The sequence below is a fragment of the Ammospiza caudacuta genome, chromosome 17 (genome assembly GCF_027887145.1).
Source record: "Ammospiza caudacuta isolate bAmmCau1 chromosome 17, bAmmCau1.pri, whole genome shotgun sequence".
Taxonomy (NCBI): Eukaryota; Metazoa; Chordata; class Aves; order Passeriformes; family Passerellidae; genus Ammospiza; species Ammospiza caudacuta.
This window is the reverse complement of record NC_080609.1, coordinates 8,506,195-8,526,375: the sequence shown is the minus strand read 5'-3', so window position 1 is coordinate 8,526,375 and position 20,181 is coordinate 8,506,195. Positions and strand designations below refer to the sequence as shown.

General features: G+C 36.6%; 1 protein-coding gene across 1 annotated transcript in view; it reads left to right on the top strand.

Moving 5' to 3' along the window:
* Nucleotides 1-20,181, top strand: part of SNX29 (sorting nexin 29) — a 101,001-nt gene that overhangs the window by 39,970 nt on the left and 40,850 nt on the right. Inside the window, exons 16-19 of the mRNA XM_058815770.1 lie at nucleotides 1,177-1,293; nucleotides 2,105-2,160; nucleotides 3,100-3,181; nucleotides 14,593-14,733. Coding sequence (XP_058671753.1) covers nucleotides 1,177-1,293; nucleotides 2,105-2,160; nucleotides 3,100-3,181; nucleotides 14,593-14,733 — 396 coding nt within the window. The remainder of the gene's footprint in view (nucleotides 1-1,176; nucleotides 1,294-2,104; nucleotides 2,161-3,099; nucleotides 3,182-14,592; nucleotides 14,734-20,181) is intronic.

Below are 20,181 nucleotides of genomic sequence, written 5' to 3'. Positions count from 1 at the left end.
CTGCTTCTAGGAGGGAAACTATGAACTCTTGAGAGATTTGGCAGTAGTTCAAGTCTGTGTGCTATTGTTGAGGTGACTGGATTGAAATTCATGTTGTTCAGCTGTGCTCTCATGCTGTTACCCTGCTGCCTTTGCTGTTCTCCAGCTCTGGGTGGGGGATGAGGAGGAGAAGGAGGCATTCCAAGAGGTGCTGGAGCCAGGAGCAGGTTTAGCCGTGGAGCCAGGAGCAGGTTTAACCATGGAGCCAGGAGCAGGTTTAGCCGTGGAGCCAGGAGCAGGTTTAGCCGTGGAGCCAGGAGCAGGTTTAGCCATGGAGCCAGGAGCAGGTTTAGCCATGGAGCCAGGAGCAGGTTTAGCCATGGAGCCAGGAGCAGGTTTTAGCCGTGGAGCCAGGAGCAGGTTTAGCCATGGAGCCAGGAGCAGGTTTAGCCGTGGAGCCAGGAGCAGGTTTAACCATGCTCCTGGGGCAGCCCAGGGGAGGGCCCAGCAGTGCCCACATCTGACTGCTGGGACTTTCCATCGCCCTCACTGCCCCAGCCCCTGGCACTCTCACAACATCCTGCATCTCTTCCTGCTCTCTTGACTTAAAATGCAGAGCACAGCCCCAGCCACACTCAGTGTCCAAAGAGGCCACTCTGTTTACCTGTGAGAGCAACCTGTGCCACAGCTTGACTCTGGTATTTAGACTCCTCTGACCTGTCACAGATTTGCCTGGAGCGATTGACTTCTAGGTCCATTCCTATTAAAACTCCAGCTAAGGGTGAAGAATACATCACTTATGAATTATTGACCAGGTCTAATGCAGTTTGTGCATTTTGCAGTACTGCCTGTTCAAAATAATGTGATTAGTTTGTACCTGTTAAGTGCTGCATTCATCAAAGAATTAAACTGAGAACAGAAGTCAATGGGTGTTTTATTAGAATCAGTTGTCATGTGATTTAGAGTGATAAGAATAAAATTTGACATGAAGTTGCGTTTTGTCCTATTCAATATCAAAACTACATTTCAAAGCATGAATCAAAATTACAGCAATGTCTGTTCTTAATGATCAGTTCAGACTACCACATTAGCAGTACTTGAAGAGTAAAAAGAAATTGATATACATGTAAGAAATTACATAGTGGGATTTTTTTTCCTCAATTCAGATCACAGTTATCCTTTGGCTTTGCTTTTCAGGTGGCTGAAATGCATGGGGAGCTGATTGAATTCAATGAGAGGCTGCACCGTGCTCTGATGGCCAAGGAAGCTCTGGTGTTCCAGATGAGACAAGAGCTCATTGATCTGAGAGGGCCAGTGAGTATTTGTTTATTGCACTGCAGAATATCCCTCTGGAATAGCTCAGACATGCTCCACGTGGTGAAATACCCATTAGCTTGTAAGAAATAACAGATCTATGAAGAATTGGCTTTGAACAATTCCTTTCCTCTTAACTATTCCAGATTATGCTTTACATTTTACATTTTCCTTTAAAGAAAAGAAAATACACTTTTATGTTTATTCTAGTTGTAAAGTAAGGTAAAAACATACTTCTGTTTTGTTCTAAATGCTCTTGCAATCTGGTTCTCTAACAGCTGCTACTTCCTTTGATTCTGCAGGTATTAGTCCATCATGGCTTCATTATGAACTTTTGTACTTATATCATGTTTTATAGGAGCACAGCTGAAATAAAGTGTTCTTGTGTCCTTCCCTTGGTAGAATATTGGTTGTAAAAGAAAGTGATCAGTAGGTTTTATGTGCTTCATATTTTCCCATAAATGGCTTATACACACAAAGTACTTTGTTTTACCATCCTTTGCACATAAAGCCCTAATAATGGTGCTCTTGCCTGCATTTTCTATATCTTTCAAAACTACTACTGCTTTTACAAACCCCAATTTGTTTCTTTACAAAACTGTAGTAAATTCTAACATAAAGGACTCACAAGGGTGACATGTTCACAATCTTCTTGAAGGATTTTGTTTTTCTTTTATTGGTTGTCAGAAATAGTTTTTATTGGCATTTATAGAATTGAATGTTGAATTGTAATTTCCTTATAATATTATGCTTTCTTAATTGAAAATATAATAGCCACTGTTTGGAAATTATTTCTGTTTTGTAAATAAAGGTCCCTGGAGATTTAAGTCAAACATCTGAAGATCAGAGTTTATCAGATTTTGAAATGTAAGTTTCATAATTCACAAATTTTTCTCTTCATACCATCTCTGGGAAAGGAGAATAAGCAGAGATACAATAATTTGCTTTTCCTCTATTTCCAATAACTGCATTCTTAGCTGTGGTGTTCCATTGTTAAAAAGCATGGAGAGCTGCACAGTCCATGCCACAGTGTAGTTAATAATGCTGAACTCGAGGAGTTTAGATTTAGCAAGATTCCCTTGGAGTGCTTTTTAAATGCCCTAGGTGTTGGTATTCTGCCAAAGCACCGAGCAGTTTCTGCTTTTAGTGCTCTGGGTTTGAAGGGTGCTGGTTGCTATTCATCATGTGGTGGACTTCCTCATTTACAGAATAGCTCCTAATCAATGCTTCAAAAAACCCCAAAACCCACACTAGGAGCCCACCCCAGATCATTTGAGAGTGTTTTGATTTGGAATTTTGCCTTTAGTAGTCAAAGTAATGAATCTTGCTTTTGTGGATGAGGGGTTGAAAATGTAGCTGATGTGTTTGAATTGTAGAAATTTAGAGATGGATGACAAAGAATGGATGGAAATGGCTTCTGCAGAATTGTGCACTGCTATTCTGTTATTTAATGAACTTTACCTGAGATTTGTGGCTGAAAATGTTGAATTTGTTGAAGTGAATAATTTTTGCTTCATGTGTATAATCAAATGTTGTCAAATGCATGCTGTGAAAAAAAAGCCCCAAACCCCAGAAATCCTGCAGAAAGAATTGTTTCAGCTGGGTTAATTTTAGGGAATGTTTTTAGATTCAGAACATAAAAAAAAAAGTTCAGGCAGAACTCCAATTTTTCTGTTTCTTCATTTGAAATTTTAAGTTGCTTTATTGATTACTTTGATCATTATTTAAATCATTGCATGTAGTTGCTTTGCAATTCTTATACATAAATATGATTCCCTGTTTGAAGTTTTTCTCTCTCCTCCTCAGATCCAATCGTGCTCTCATTAATGTTTGGATTCCCTCAGTCTTCCTGCGTGGCAAAGCTGCCAATGCATTCCATGTTTACCAGGTGAGTGAGGCAGCTGAACAGGGATTTTGTCTGGAAGTTTCTGACTGAAGTAGTACATTTTAATAATTTAAATCTCTGTGTATAATTTCATTAGAGATCAGCTAATGAGCAGCAGCAGTAACTTCATATATATTCATCCATAGGATTGTGTTGATTATTCAAATAGCATATTTTGAGGCTTGACTTGTAGTAGTTTAATACTTTAAAAGCATGCTAATAAGATGACTCCATTGGTCAGGGAGTTTAACAATTCAATATTAATCAGTAAAGCCTTCTTCAGTATGCATGTACATGTTTTACTTCAGTTTTGGGGATAACAATGACCAGAAACATTGCTTGACAGACAGATGTGGTTTACTGTAGTAGCTCACTTGAAAACATCTTGAATAATGAAACAATTCTACACTGTGTGTTATTGAACATGTTCACATTGTGTTCTGCCTCAGGCAGGTCAGAATTTAGGGGTTTGTGCTCCAGCCTGACTTGTAGCTGAAGCATTGCAATTTTATACTGTTCCTTGATTGCTGGATTCCTGCTTTCAGAGCAGTGACCCCTCTATGGATAGAATGGCAGGGTGAACTTCAAACACACTAATGTGCTGTCCTAGGCTATTTACATTTCTTTGTGTGGATTGTTAGCAGCTGCAAAATTTCTCCACTTTTGTTTCAGCCACACGTACTTAGTTCTGAACAAGATTGCTGAAGCTTGTTAACATTCCTCTCACTCTGAATGATGTTTTTTTTGTAGAATTTTGAATCATTTATGAAGTGTTGGCAGGTAGTTGAAAAATACAGGAAAACACCCACCCTTTGGCCAGTACAAGACAATGAAAAATAAGACTTGAGGTAATGGAAAGAAAAGCCACCAGGATGGGAACAGTTAGTAATTTGTTCAAAAGCACTGAATAATCAATCAAATAGAGATGCACAGGTGTGTGAAAACCCAACTTGTTGACAAGTGTAATATTTTTGTCTTTCTGGCTTTCACATATTTCTGCTGTCACTGGCTACAGATTCTCAAACCCAGACACAAGTCTGCCAACACAGAAATTCTTAAAAGCATCGAGATCTCACCCCACCTGTTATACTAATGATGATGCAGCTCCATGTCCACCAGAAGAGCTCTGGTTTCTAGTGCTCCTTTCCTAAGTTGCTCTGTGTTGTTTTTCATCCTGCTTGAGCAGGTGGGGTAGACCAGATGGTCCATTGTGGTCCCTTCCAACCTTACCTATTCTGTGAATTCTGTGAAGAATTTAATGAGTTTTAAGTTTTACCTGTAACTCTGTATCAAATTAGGTTACTGAAGGGTTCAGTATTTGTCATGAAGTTTGACTGGATGTAGCTGTACGAGTGGGTGAATGCAAGAGGAGGGTGGATACAATTGCAGAGCATCTCAATTAGTTTGGAAAATTATCAACTTATCAGTTCCACAGTGTCTGTTATCTGTTTTCATGGACTTCAAAAAGCTTCTAAAGAATATAAGAACTAGGAGAAGTAAATATGGGTTTCTGTGCCTCTTTGAAATCGATGCTAGTTTTGCACTTGTGCTTCTTAAACCAGAAAAAGAAATTAATGACCTGTTAATTTGCATATCAAGAAGGCCGGACTTGGACAGGATAAGAATAGACTCCTGCAGGAGTTTTCTTATTGTGATTGCTTTTAAAATTTAATTTTATGTTTTTAAATTTAATGTGGATTTGTAGTGCTGTTTTGAAGGGCATTTCAAAGCATTTCTTTTTGTGTCATGTTCACATCTGTTTTGGATGTTCAAAATCAGTGCATTTTTCATCCTTAAAAAAACCCAGATGTTGCTCTTCAGTAAACATAGCAGGAAAAGTTTCCAGCACCAGCATACTTGTCACATAGTTTCAGCCATCAAATAGTTTTTTTAATTTCTGCTGAGGATTAAGGATTCTGGACAAGCTCAGAAATAAAACTGTGGACTCTGAAAGCAAGCAGCATTTTATAATTAATCCTATTAGATGTGGAAATTTCAATCAGACCTCTGTATTTGTAGAGTTACACTGCACTCTTGCAGTAATATTTAACTGGCAGAATTAACTGGTTATGAATCTTGAGGATTTCAAAACAAGCTCTGGAAACGTGGCCAAATTTCATGCTCAATTTGAATGGTTGAGTTCAAGGGGACAGTTGTGAGCAGCAGATAATTCAGTGCCCCAGTTTAGCACTATCTGTTACTGTCTTAAAAATTAACAGAGCTGGGGATCTGTATCATTCAACTGTGGATGTTAGAACAATTAGAGGGGGTATAAATTTTAGGGGGAAAGCAATTTAGAATTGCATGTGCAGTTATTGAGTGCAATTAAAAATATTTTTTCACTTGCTTTCTCAGAATATAAAATAGTAACAGAAAAATGCATATTTTTATAATCTCTGTTCACCATGGAGTTGTTATGGGTTATTCTCATTCTGGATTTTTCCTTGTGGAGAATAGCAGATTGTCTGTTTTAAATGAAATGCCAGTAGCAGATCTTCTTGAATAAATAAAGCATAAATCTCCACATGCAGTGCACCAGGAATTCAAAGGTGAAATAGCTGAAAAGTGACTGATAAATAGCTTCTGGCTTGCATACCCCAGATTTTAAAGTAGCTAATCTGACATAATTTTAAAAAGGATTTAAAGAGGTCTAAAAAAACCAAGTAGTTACAAATTATTAGGAAAGGAATAGACAAATATGAAATGCTATTATGTTATGTATAATCTCTGGTTTATCTGTGTGCAATTCTACTCCTCTCCAAAGAAATATATCAACTCCAAATAATATGGGTGGAAAAAAAAAGATTTTTCACTGGCAGAGCATATTAGAAATTCTCAGCCTGCAAGAAAGGCAACTGAGAGGAGAATACAATGGCAATCTTTCAAATCATGAAGGATATGGAGACGTTTTTGACTGTTTCAAAATGCAAATTGGAGCATTCATTGAAACTATTGCTTTGCAATTTCAAAACAAGTGCATGGCAGTGGTCTTCTCCACAATGTATAATATGGGGTAATACTGGAAGTTTATGGGGTAATACTAGAAAATAATTGAGCTAATTAAACTGAAGAAAAATCAATCCAAACACAAAGGTGTGACTTCTTTCTAAGGAAATCCCTAGATAGTGATATTTTGGAATAATAAATACTGCTATACCTTATGTTTATATTTAAGTGTTCTGGATAAAATACATTTCATAATTCTCTAAGGAATTTTCTGAACTGTTGAGATCAGTGTGCCTTGCTGTAAGAGCAGGGTGCAAAAAACTTGGAGGTGATTTTAATTAAACATGAATTGCCTTTGGGATGTTGTGCTAATAATGACTAATTTAGTCCTAAAATGGAGATATATTAGGTATGATGACAAAATATCTTTCCTTCCAACTAATTCTTATCTTTTGTGCATGGCAAGCTCATTCTAAATGTTTTCAGAGCACATCCTCTCTATTTGTACTTGCTCAAGTTTGTTTTGCTTCAGGTTTAGTTCTTGACTCCTGTCTTGCCATTCATCAGCACTGACAGATTACTAGTACAATTAATTTTGCACCTGAGTAGAAAAAATAATTAGATGACCAATTGATGTCTTTATTACCAAGCAACAAGTCATAAGGATTGTTTGGACTTCAGTGGATGAAATGATCCAGGCTGTGACAGGAGCTCAGACTAGACACTCATAACCATCTCTGCAGCAAGAGCATTAGGCAGTTATCCAAAAGCAGCTTCAGAGGTTCATTCTCTTACAGAGTTTCTGATGGCTATTACTGGGTGGCAGACTGATTAGTTATAAACATTACAGAACACAGCCATATATGGAGAAATTCATTTGTTTTGTACCAAGTCACACTTAAGGAAACCCAGTCTGGGCTTTAAACAGACAATTTAAATATTAGGTAACTTTTTAAAGCCAGGGTCATGGTGGCAAGTCTTCTCTTCCAAACAAACTGTTTTCTCTAGTTAGATAGAAACAATTTAGTTTCTCTAGGTTGCTTTCTGATGACTGCTGTATGTGATCTCTGCAGTTTGATGCCCATGTCTTTTGTGTGGCAAACATTGCTCGCCATTAGAAAATAATGTCTTGTCTAATATATTCATGGGCATACAGACAGAATCCAAATCAGAATTAAAAAAAAAAAGCCATTTTCATTTTACCTCTAGATGGTGATAGTTAGATGCAATTTCTTTAGTGTGTAAAGCAAGTTGATTATTGCAGTAATATTATTTTGTCATATTTCTCAACTGTAGAGTATCTTGTTTTCATATACATGTGGGTTCCACTTTCCTGTGAAGTGTACAGCAAATGCCATTAGTCATGCCTTTTGTTGCTATAATTATCAATGCCTGACACTTAAGATAATGAAACTGAGATTTTATGATTCCTAAAGTGATATCAATATTTAAATGGCTTCTTGCAAATCCGCCTTGTTTGCGGAGCAGTGAACACTTTACATTATAAACCAAATAAGTTCAAAGATTAATATGGTAATCAGACAAGACTGCTACTATTTGCATATGAATAGGACACCCTAAGACTATAATCAATAAACATTTCTTACAATTTTTTTATTCTTTGACTATCTTCAGTCTTGCTGTTTAGTATTGGCTGACATATTTGCTTATAATTCATTTTATTTTACTCTAAATGAAGTTTTAAAACCTGTTATTTTTCTCTGCACTTCCTCTGTGAAGGAAGAGCAGTGTACTTTCCTATGAAAGGGCTTTTATCACAGCATTATTTAGGTTGGAAAACACCTCTAAGATCATTGAGTCCAACTGCTAAGATCATTGAGTCCAGCACTGCCAAGGCCACCACTAACCCATGTCCCCAGAAGCCACATCCTCATGGCTTTTAAATTCCTGCAGGTGTGGTGGCTCCCCTGCTGGTGGGGCAGCCTGTGCTGGGCAGCATTTCCATGGAGAAGTTTCCCCATCATTCTGTGTAAACCTCCCCTGGCACAGCCTTGTCCTGTCCCTGTTCCCTGGGGGCAGAGCCTGCCCCTGCCTCTGCTCCGGGCTCCTGTCAGGGAGTTGTGCAGAGTGGGGAGCTTCCCCTGAGCCTCCTTTGCTCCAGGTGAGCCCCCCCAGCTGCTCCCCACTGGAGTTGTGCTCCAGCCCCTTCCCCAGCTCCGTTCCCTGCTCTGGACACGCTCCAGCCTCAGAGGGAAGGATTTTCACAGAAACACAACATCAAAGAGATGGAGGAGAACAGTGTCTGATACCCAAAAGGGTTTGAGGAGGACAGTGCCCAGAAAATACTTTGAGTGAGAGATGAAACAGGGAAAGCACAGTCCAGGATGTGCCAGCTGGGCCTGTTGACCTTGAATTTAATTGCAAGGCAGCACGGCTTGGGTATTTCCTCGAAGGCTGAAAATGGAAGGCAATGGCCTGGCAATTAGGAGTTGAAAGGTAAGCAACAAACTAAACCCAAAAAATTCAACCCAAAGTTGCATTTTATTTTTTCTGACACACGATGAATTGGATGACTTCAGCAGCTGCAGAGCTAAGCAGGCAAAAAGGAGAAATAAATAGCCTTCTAATCATATTCCCTTTCAGTGCAGCTCAGGGCAAGTAGAGAAGAAAATGAGCTGGAATGATAGGGAGAATTTGAAAGAAAGATTATGCTCATGGCATCTCAGAGTGATTTGAGAGTGTGTGAGCCAAAAAGGTTGAAAATCTCACTTTTTCTGCAGTGGGACCCAAGGATGCATCAAAGAAGCATAAGAGGAAGCATAAAGCAGAAAAACTTTTAAATAACTGGGTATATGGAAGGGGTATAGAAAGATGAGATCAGTCCTTGGAGACTTCTGTAATTATTTCTTTTTCTAAAGAAAACAGAATTACAGCTTACTACATTGATTTGTTTATTGAAGTGCTGGATGCAAAAAATCCTAGGAAAGTAAAAGTAGAATTTCTATTTTCAGATTATTTTGTAACTACTTCAGAAAGAAGCAAGTAATTTGTAATAAATAAATATCTAAACTAAATACTAGTGATGTTATGTATTTTAGAATCTGATGCATGAGATAGCCTCCTTTCCCTTGCCTGAGCACCCACAGTATTCTATTTGGAGAAAAGGGCAGCACTAGTGTCATTTTACCTATTTTCTCTTCTGCAGAAACTTCTTTCCCTGCAGTGGTTGTCATGCATTGCAATGACTGTGTGGTTCAAAGTGCATGTTTGTGAAATGACGTTAATTATCTTGGGTAATTATAAGTCATATTTCACTGTCAAAATGAGCTTATTATCCGTTGAGTGTTTTTTTTTTTTGTGCTGATTTGATTTGTATATAAAAAGACAGAAAATACTGATTCCATGTTAGCAAAAGTGGAGGCAGTGTTGCCTTTGTTCTCTAGTGGCCAGTCACTTGAGTGCTGCTGTGGTGAATAAAGCAGGACTGTGACTGCAGGAGCAGTGATCATTACTCTGCATGTCTGTAATTGAGTGCATAAGCCTAAAATGTGTGACATTTTTCTCTTTAGTGGAACAATATTGGCTGTTTTTAAGGTCCGTGCTTTGATATTGATGTGTCATATATTTGACACTATATTGTTCATTTTTATGACCTGAATAACAGAAAGTTGAAGATTTAACATAAATTATATTGAAGTATTTGTAGTCTTTGACCATTTTATCCACTTGCACATATTGAAATAAAAGCTTATTCACTCTAATTCCTGTTATGTCTCTATGGCACACAAAAAGCTGCTCCTATCACAGCTGAAAAGTTTCATTGTTCCATTTGTTTTTCATTATGCAGAAAATTCTTAAATTGGATCATTTTCAAAGGGGGATCTTAACCATAAATGCAGGCCTGCAGCTGTCTCAAAATATAACTTGCATTTGTATTCATTTCTCACACTTCAGAGGTAACTTTGGAGAATTGAGCTTGAATTTGTATTCTTAACAGAATCCCATTGTCCAGAAGTGAAGTAAAATGAAACTGGTTCTTACTTTTTTTCATGAATACTTTTTACTTATTCTATATGCTTTGAGTGCAGAAATACATAATTTTGATAAAACTTAAGTAGATTGAAATACATTACTCCCATTTCATAGTCTGCTTTTCTAACAGGAAAAAAGATAATTTCAATTCCCTGAAAACAATTATTTATTAAATAGTAAACTCAAGAGATCAAAATCTCTCTTCATGCTCCTGAATAATTGAGATGTGTATTAAAGTTGAATCAGAGTTTTAACAATTAAAAACAACTTTATTTTCCAAAGTGTAAAACTATGGACTAATGATACTCCAGGATTTGTAGTGTTATTTAAAAGCAATGTAAGGGAAACATTCACCAGTCAAGATTACCTGAGTTAACATCAAAAAATGGTGGTGCCAATTAGCTTGTTCTGGTTTTGTGTTCATGCTGATTGGGTTGTCCCTACCAAACCAGTTGCTAATTTTCCTTTTTTCCCCATGCTTGGGCATTGATGTGAAAGTATGTAACAAACAAGAGGATCTTGTGAGGGAAGGGAAGTCAGAAATACATCAATACAGTAGAATTACAGTAATACAGAAGTAATAGTTTTTCTATCATCCCTCCCCCCCCCCCCCCCCCTTCTTTTAATGCTTACTTAGCTGGTAAATGTCACAGGAGCTTCCTTAGTGTAGCTTCTTTTTGCAGTCCTTTTGCTCTCCATCATTTTTTTCCGTGCTCAAAACTTTGACCTTATCCAGCCTAGGACTGATTCTTTACAGACATTCTCAGTATTCTCTGTGTCCTTTGAAGTGTTCTGCTGCTGAAATGTCCTGAGTTCTCCTGTATCTTGTGCCATTTTTATATGTGGTTTAATAGAGTTTTCACTGCTCACCTTCCTTTAATATTATTCCATTCCCTTTGGAATGGGACTAGGACTCACAAGGACTTTGGCTTCAGCACTTTTGTATTTGTGGAGCTCCCATCAATAGAGTTCTCTGTCTTAGAATTCATTTTTCATTATCTATTCAGTCCATCCTGCCAGGAAATGGGAGCCACATTTGCAGGCAAGATTCAGAAGTAACTGTGTAGGGGATATTCTTCCTGATGTTTAATCTGGAATTCTACATCATGGATGTCACTGCAACAGGAGAAGGGTCTGTAATATCTCAGTCAGTATCTCTTGCTGCCAGCTGTACTGGAGAGAGAAAAAAGTGAATCCTCAACATACCAAACAATATTTTGCATCAGAAAAGAGAAGCACCCACTTGGGACTTCTGCAGATCAGAAGGATGAGTGTTGATTACAGCATTTGGTCTGTGTACACTGGAGCTGGAGCAAGTTAGAATTTTGGCTTTTGTCCTTTATTTTCCTCAGGCTTTTATATGTAAGAGGTGATGAGCTGTGTCAGTTGGTAGCAGGCTGTTACCAGGACTTGCTAACAGCCTTTTGGACTCAGAACTGCTTAAAGATTCTTAACCTGTTAAGAAACTTCTGGCTCAAACCCCAGTACCATGGGAGCAGGATTTTTCATTGAAGTATGCAATCATTGAACTTGTGCTTTCACATTGATTCTCTGAAGATGTTTGGCATTTCAGTAATATTATGTGAGCAGGTAGTAGACTGACAAACACTATTAAATTACACCTGTTATTGCTATTGCTCTCCAATCTCTGACTTCAGACATGTTTGTGATGAGAAAATAACAGACTAATTCATTAAACATACTTATTAACTGAAATTTTTCGTAGAGCTGCCATAGCTCATAGCTACAGAAATGTTACCAATCAATCTTTGCGCAGGAGACCCAAGCAGAAAGTGCTCTTAACTAACAAACAGAAACTACTTAATTTTTTATATTCAAGATGGTATTAAAGTGAAATCCTTTGTCTACAAGTAAATATTCTAGCAGTGATTTTGATTTAGTATGTACATTTTCATTACCCTGAAAATTATTTAAGTAGGTTAGGAATTGGATGATATTAGGAAAACAGGGGAATCAGAAAGGAAATATAATTATTTAATAAACTTTCAAGTTTATTCTCAGATCAATTTAAAAGTAGTAATTTCAACTTTCTAGAACATGGCCCTAAGATAACTATATGCCTTCAGTGACTAGACTAGGATAAGTTTATCCAAATAATTCTACATTTAGTGTTTACTTAGTTTGATTTCCCAAGTGAATGTGCATTAAGTGTGTAGCAATCCCGTAGCTTGGGAATAGTATTCCCCTCTGAGAATATTATTAGAATACTAAAAGTTTAAATGTGTGCTGCATCATGAGCTTTAATATACCTTTCACAGTCTATTAGTTGATTGTCGATAAATTCAATATGGCACGGGGCTCCAAATGTTGTATTTTTGTTTCTTGCTGTTTAAATGAAATCAATATCTATGTACCTAGAAGAGCAGTAAGAAATTTTCCAATAGTTTTATCTAAGAAATCAATCTATGTTTTTGCAGTCCTGAAAAATTTCAATTACAGTGTACAGATTCCTTAGTTAGTTAACTATGGGTTACAGCTTAGCAGGTAATGTTAAACTGCATGATTCATCAAATCACATGTGCAAAGATAAGTGCTTAGTTAAATTAGGATTTCCATATTAAATAACTTAGTTTAAAATAATTTAACCTTTTTTTTGTCATTCCTGCCCCCAGCAGGGAGATTGAGACATGAATCTTGGGAATGTATACAGAATTACAAATAATATATACTGATTGAAGTGAGAATAGGCAGGGAGAGTCCTTAGAGCTGGGTGAATAAAGATTTTAATATAATTTTTACTACATTAAATAGATTTGATTAGAATTATGTAAAATAGTTGCATTTCATGTATTCCTTTATTTGCCTTCAAAGATGTACTCAATTGTTAAAACAGATAGTCTTGTAGGTGTTTAATTATTCTGGCTTTGTTTTCAAAGTGAAAAAGAATTCTGAATAGTTCTTGCAGACTTACTATTGTGGTTCCCTCATTACAGTATCTGAATTCTTGTTACCAAAACTAGTTGAATTTTTGTTTACATATGCATTTGTAATTCACAATACGCTGGATCTTTTCAATTTAGATGTGCTAATTTTGGAATTATAGCATTCCTTCCTGTAGTAAATGTATTAGTGTTTTCTACACTGAAATATTCTAATTTGACAAAATTTGCATGGTATCTGCATAATACAGTGTATTTGCAGTGTTGCAAAGAAGCCTCCTATAAATTTGAGAAACTAGGTGTCTGAAGAGAGAGCCTCAGAAAGAGGCATGGGCAATGTTTGTGGGAGAACTTAATCTCTGAAATACTTCCAATCCTTAGAAAAATTGATTTTTTTCTCTGGAGGACTTGCAATATCTCAGAGAGAAGGACCATACCTCAGTCACCAGGAAAAGCTGCAATTCAGTGTTGAAATTGGCCACATCAAAATCCAAATTTTATTTTTATCTAGTTTCCACAAAAATACAGTTGTTACTGCCCACTCTGTGTGACTGTGGTTGGTGTTGCTTTTTTACATAAGTGTTCTCCTGATATTTGCCTTACAATTTACTACTAAATTACTGGGGGATTTTGGAGCTGCAAGGCAGCGTCATCAGTACTGTTCCAGTTTAATTCCTGTTGTAAAATACTGAGATTATTAACATACACACACACATGCATGCATGAATGAATAAACTACAGATTGCATTGAAGGAGCAGAGGGAAAGGTCATTCTGGATCTTAACTTCTGATGCTTGGTTTAGAGTTTCTGACTTGTGCTGTTTCAGCATTCTTTTAAACTGTGCCATTCCCTAGGAAAGAGTGAAATCTCAGTTTTCTGTAAGTATATTTCACTTCTGCATGACATTTTCCTAGAGAAAGCGAATATTTAGCATGTAATTGGTAATAGGCTCATGAAATAATGAGTAGCAAACAAAAACAGAATCACAAAAACTACAGCTGTGTTAAATTATACTTAATGTCCTATACAAGCTGAAAGAATGAACTGTGTTTATTTTCCAAACAATAAAATTTCTAGTTTAGTTTTCAATGTAATTTTGTTAAGAAGTAAATTAAGTTTCATACTTTGGATAAAATTAGGTTTTGCAATTCCGATGCTACAAAGCTAATTTACAAAGTTGAAAAACTGTGTTGAGGACATAGAAATCAATTTCATAGTGGTATTAAATTATTTTTTCCCTTTGGTCACTGTGTAGTAGAATCTGCTGGAAACCATGGTAACAAGAAGTGCTGCCATGGTTGCCCCAGAGTCATGTTAAAATGAGCAAGCTGTGTTTGTCTTGATTAAAATAGGAGAAAGAGAGAGAAAGAGGAGGAAAAGGGAGAAGGGATAGAATGAGGTTCATGATGTGTACGACAGCAACAGCAAATGCATTCAGCCATGGATCTGGGGCTGTGGGGTCCTGGAGCTTGTGGTGTCTCATATGAAGGTGCTGATCCAGGAGGCTTTTGGGAGTGATGGACACACACCAGGCCTGCTTGTCTTTACACGATTCCCTTCCCTGTGTTTTGCAGGTTTATATCAGGATAAAGGATGATGAGTGGAATGTCTATCGAAGGTACGCAGAGTTCAGAAGCTTGCATCAGAAATTACAGAATAAGTACCAGCAAGTGAGGACTTTTAACTTCCCACCAAAAAAGGCTATTGGAAACAAGGTACTTATACTCACAGTATCAGTAGAAGTTGGGGGAAAACCTCTCTTATGGATACACAAAAAATGAGGTGACTCGAATATTTTCACACCTGCTAGTAGCTGCTATTTTCGTAGACTTTCCCCCTGCCAGCTGGAGATTGACTGATGTAGGTAATGCATTGGTTTTTCCACTTACTGAGAAGTTTTATTGAATGGAATATTGGTGTAGTACACAAATGCACAAACCCTCAAACACTCTGCTAGACAGCCTTGTATGTAAAATGAAGTCTCTTCTCCATTTCTCTCCAAAAAAATGCCAGCAATTAACACTGGTGAGTAATTAATCAAATCTTTCTCTAAATTTCAAAACATATCAATCTAAATTCCTTGAATTCCTGCACTCTTCACCAACACCTTTCAGTTCTTTAAACCAGCTTTTTAAAGACATATAGGTACTTAATTCCTGTAATCTGTGTCTTTGTGTCTTAGCCCTGCCATTTTAAAATGGGAATTTGTGTTCTTCTGTCATATAGGGATTTTGAAATGAAACAGTAAATATTGTAGTATGTATGTAGTAAATATGTAGTGCCATGTAATTAAAGTCTCTAATCATCAAAACTTCCAACTGATCAAGAGCATAAATACACTTTGAAATGTACACTGCAAGTCCAGTAAGGATTGAGAAGTAATTGAAGTAATTTTCCTTTGCAATGTAGGAATTATCTAAAAGTTTTTTTAGCTATCACAAGTAAAATCTCCAATATATTGGGGATTTAAATTGTGTTTATGACTGAAACATCTTTACTAAACTGCTGGGTTCTTAAATTAGAGATTTTAAGGTTAAGCAAATTTTTTAGCTTTTACATAGGACTTTCTCTTTTTACTATTTTTTTACCTTTGTGTCACTGAGGTCTTATATAAAATATTTTAGAAACTCCAGCCATAGTGATCCTTGTAGTCATCAAAAGACAGCTGACATAATGACTGCAAAATTCAGATCTTCATGACACTGTGTTTGGTTTATGATCACAGTACAAGGTATATTATTAAAATGCCACAATTGTCCTTTGTCTGTGTTAGAAAAACAATCTTTGCTAATTTGTATGAAGTAATATGAATTTTAAAAAAGAAATAGAAAAAAGTTAGAAATTCCTTACTGACATTCAGATGTCAGTGAATGTGGATTATGAATGTTTAAAGATAGTAACTTTGACTTCCAATGATTTCCCAGGTATTTTGTAAAAATGAGTAGGTAAGTTTGGCACATGTGAAATGGCAGTGATGCACATAATCTGGTGGTGGTGATACATATATATAGGAAATGTGTCAATAAAATCCATGTGTCTGTTTGCTTGGCATAAGGTCCAGTTACTGTGGTTCATTGCCTGCTGACTGAGGAAATGGAAGTACTTATAAGAGCTTTCCTGCTTTTTTTTTCATCTATTAGAAGATCATGAATTTTGCATTTAATTTTTAGTGGAAGGGTTTGTAATGGAACCCAGGCATTTTCTTCTTTGTTACGTAACTAATTCTCCTTTTTTTGAAGTGATGGAGTATCAGCCACTTCAGTAAATTACAAAAGACGCCTTTTAAGCTTTTTTGGATACTCTTTCATCTTTAATTACTTTAAATACTAATTGAGTTACAACTTCAGTTGCACAGTTGATGCATACAAAATTATCAGTTGAGCAACTCATTAAAAAATTTGCATTGCTTATTCTTATGGTGCTTTAGCTTTGAGCCAAAATTCTACCTTAATCTTGCATAAACCCACAACCACTTATCAGATCTCAGAGAAAGGGTTTTTTTCTTTACAGTGAGAAGTGGGTGCCATCCATTGCACTCCTGAAAGTCTCCTGTGATGAGATGTGGGGCAGTGCTGTGGTTTTGACATGGCAAGTCACAGGGTGACATTGTCACCTCAGTTGTGCAAGACTCAGTCTGTCACACTGGAGTTGTTTTGTACAGCACATTGTGCGGGCAGATTTTTGTCCTTTTAGTGGGGCTATTTTCTATGTGTCACAGGATGTGTTCCCCTTTGGAAATTGTACCATTTGGAAAATAACTGTGCTGACTGACTGAGATGGGTTAAAGGCTCTGAGATGGCCCTGTTTTCCATGGCCAGTTGAAGGTTTAAACATTTAGTATAAAATTAATGAATTCATGTGGGAATGTGTAGGGGGATAGAGTAGAAGAAACTAAAGATAGTGTAGGAAGTAATCTCACACCTAAAGAGTTGCAGCTGGGCCAATTATCAAAGATCAGGAACAGGCCTGACTTTACCAGGCCACAGCTGTAAGCAATGAGAAGACGATGCTATAAAAGAGTGGGGTGGCTGGGTGAGAAGGGAACTGGAGTCAGTGGCTGCTGTGAGAAGAAGAAAGAGTCAGTGCTGCGAGGAGTTGCCCATGAGAAACACCGAGAAGGTATGGAACTGTTGTGGTAAGGAGACAAAAGTATGGAACCTCTGTAATAAGATGACAACAGGAATGTTTGTCTTGGAATTCTGCAGAACTTTCAGTTTAGGATGAGCATTTGTGCAGGATGTTACACATGGAAGTGTTTGGTAATGAACATTAGAAGAGATATTGCCAATACTACTTTTTTCAATGCTGCTTTTTAGATGTAGTGGCTACCACAGCCCATTTACCTTTAAATATGCAGTTAGTTTTCAGTAGATATTTTTTCTCATGATATTACTTTTGCTGGTTTTGATAGAATTAGAGCTGTCTTTCCATTTCTAGATTAATCAATACAATCTTAACTCAATGCCTAAAGAAGAGGTTCAGTAGCTGAATTCTGCTAACAAAAGTATCTCTTATATCAGTCTATGGTTTTCATATCCATTGCAACTTCTCAGTGTTGTTAGATGCCCAAATAACATATTGGTAAAAACCAGTCTTCCATGTGGAAATGGCTAAAAATGATCATTTTATAGCTTTTGGAAAATGGCATTGATGCTTTTATACCCTGAATGAGTTTATTCACTGCATCCCTTCAGTGCCCTCTGTACTGTGGGGTTAATGAAGGTGATTTGCTTCTTGTAGATGTCAGAGGCATCCAAAGGTCTTGCTGTAATTGAAACCAGCACTGAATTTCATGTTCAGTTACATTCCCCAGATTTAGGAACCTCCAGGAACACAAGAGGACACCATATTCTGCAGAATGTCCTGGAATCTCTCCTGCAGATGGATACAATACTGTCCAGTGCTTTGCTATGCAAAATATTGGAGCTCAGAGGAGGGAACTTTACTAGAAGAGAGAAATGTAGAATAAAATACAGAGAAATATTAATTTTCATACATATTTTCCCTGATTACTGCAGTAGCAGACAGGGAGGTCAGATTCAAATGCTAAGTTGCAGAGTTTGATGTTGGGAAAATGCAAAAAAAAAGCAGAATTTCAGCTGAATGAGTATTTTAAAAAGTTGGAAAATCAAGTTTTATATGTCTTCATCAAGTAGCAGTGGAATTTGAAAATATTTAACAATTATAACTCATTAATAATAATAATATAAATCTTGATCATTATGTTTGTAATGTATTTTTGCCTTTCATTTATTTTCCTTCAGTTGAGACAATTTATCTTAAAAGTTCATGTTCATGGTATTTCAACAAATTATGTGTGTAATATTAAAAACTAGCTTTAATGCTTGAGGAAGCCTACATTTAATAACAGAAAACCAATTAGTTGAAAAATAGCTGAAAAGAGGAAAGAATACTGCTTTGGACAAGTAACCTTTTTGCAATTACAAAGAAGAGTGTGTATTTGCCTTTCAGCTTGGTAACCTCATTTTCAGCATATTAGTTTAACATTTAAATTTAGTTTGAACTAAAGTTTGAACTAAAATAAAGCAGGGATGAGAGTAATTTCTTTTATAAATGTTGCTTTGAATCAAGTTAGATATTTACTGAAGGAAAATAATTGTGCTGGCAAGAGTCCATGTATTAATTTTCATATATACTAGTCCCTATGCTGTGTATTTTCAACTAAAGATCTTTCAGTGCTGGTAGCAGATAGTTGTCAACATTTTTATGAGTATCCTGACAAGAATAAGAGTTCTTTTTTCAATTCATTGCCTTGTTTGAGTAAAACAAGAAATACATTTGTTCCCTTGTGTTACGTGTGTAAGGCATGTCATATACTCAACGTATATTTTAATTATTTTTTAGCATGCAGATCAATTTCTTTAAAACTTACAAATTTCAGCTGTATTGTTAACATTTGAACTATTCAGGTTTTGTAATTTTAAAACATGTTCCCCATGTATCAGCCTGGTTTGTGATTTGCTCAGTATTTTCTATGTAGTGTGCCTGCTTCTGGGGAGCACGTGAGGAGGAGCTCTGTACAATCACCACTTGATTGGAAAGGGTTCTCTGTAGGTTTTTGCATACAAGTACAATTTAAATTTTTTCATTTAAGATAACATTTAGCTTACATTTGGCTTCTGAACCTTTGCTGGTGTTGTAGTTGGTGTCTCTCAAAATAATAATGAAATATTAATACATGAATATTTACTGGACTGACTAGTCTAATTTTTTAAATATTGCAGTAGCCTTAAAATCCCAGTTGCTGCTTCTACATTGGGCAGATTATAGTAATTGAGTAAAGATCTAATTAAGAATCCTCTTGCAAGAGTGTTGTCCCAGTAGAGGGCATATCAAAATAGAAATTGTTCTTTGGTTCCACTGAAGACCTGAATTCACTGATTGTCTAAGTGAGGAGAAATTGAATCAGGTAGCTTTGCCCTGAGTGCTGACTTGACTGCATGACATCCTCTGCTTTCCTTTAAAATACTGGATACCCCACATGGAAAAGATACACAGCACTTTGCTGGGATCAGAAGAGTGACTTTGCTGTGACTTCTCAGTTGCACTGGGGGAACAATACAGAACTCTAAAATAAATGTTTCAAATGTCACTTCAATAAAACGAATAGCTACTTTTCACCCATCAGTGGCTAACCTAATATGTAGATTAATTTGTATATGTCCCTATTTAAAAAAGTTAAAAAATATCATGTGCATGTATTGAAAAAGATTCTATTGGTATATTGACATACATGAGCATGCATGTGGCAACATCAGGCCCCATTTGGGATCTATATGAAGTTGCCTTCAGGAATGTGTGTTGTGATTCTGCAAGTTCTGCTCCCAGGAGCTCTTTCTCCCATTATGTCTGTGGAAACTTGCCTTTGCTCACAGAGTGCAGATGGATTCCTTTTCTTTTGTTCCCAACAGTAAAGTTTTATCAGAGTTTGTTTGCCTGTTGCTGAAGATAGTGAAGAGTTTAAGATAGGCTGCAGGATAACTATTTTAGGATTAAAAAGAAGAAAAGGTAAAGATTTTATTGCAAGTAAAAGAAAACAATAGAGCTTGCTCTTGTGCTTACAGTGTTTATTGATTTTTAAGGAAGTTTGTCAAGTAGAGTTGTCTGGCTTTATGTGTGTATATATATATATATATATATGA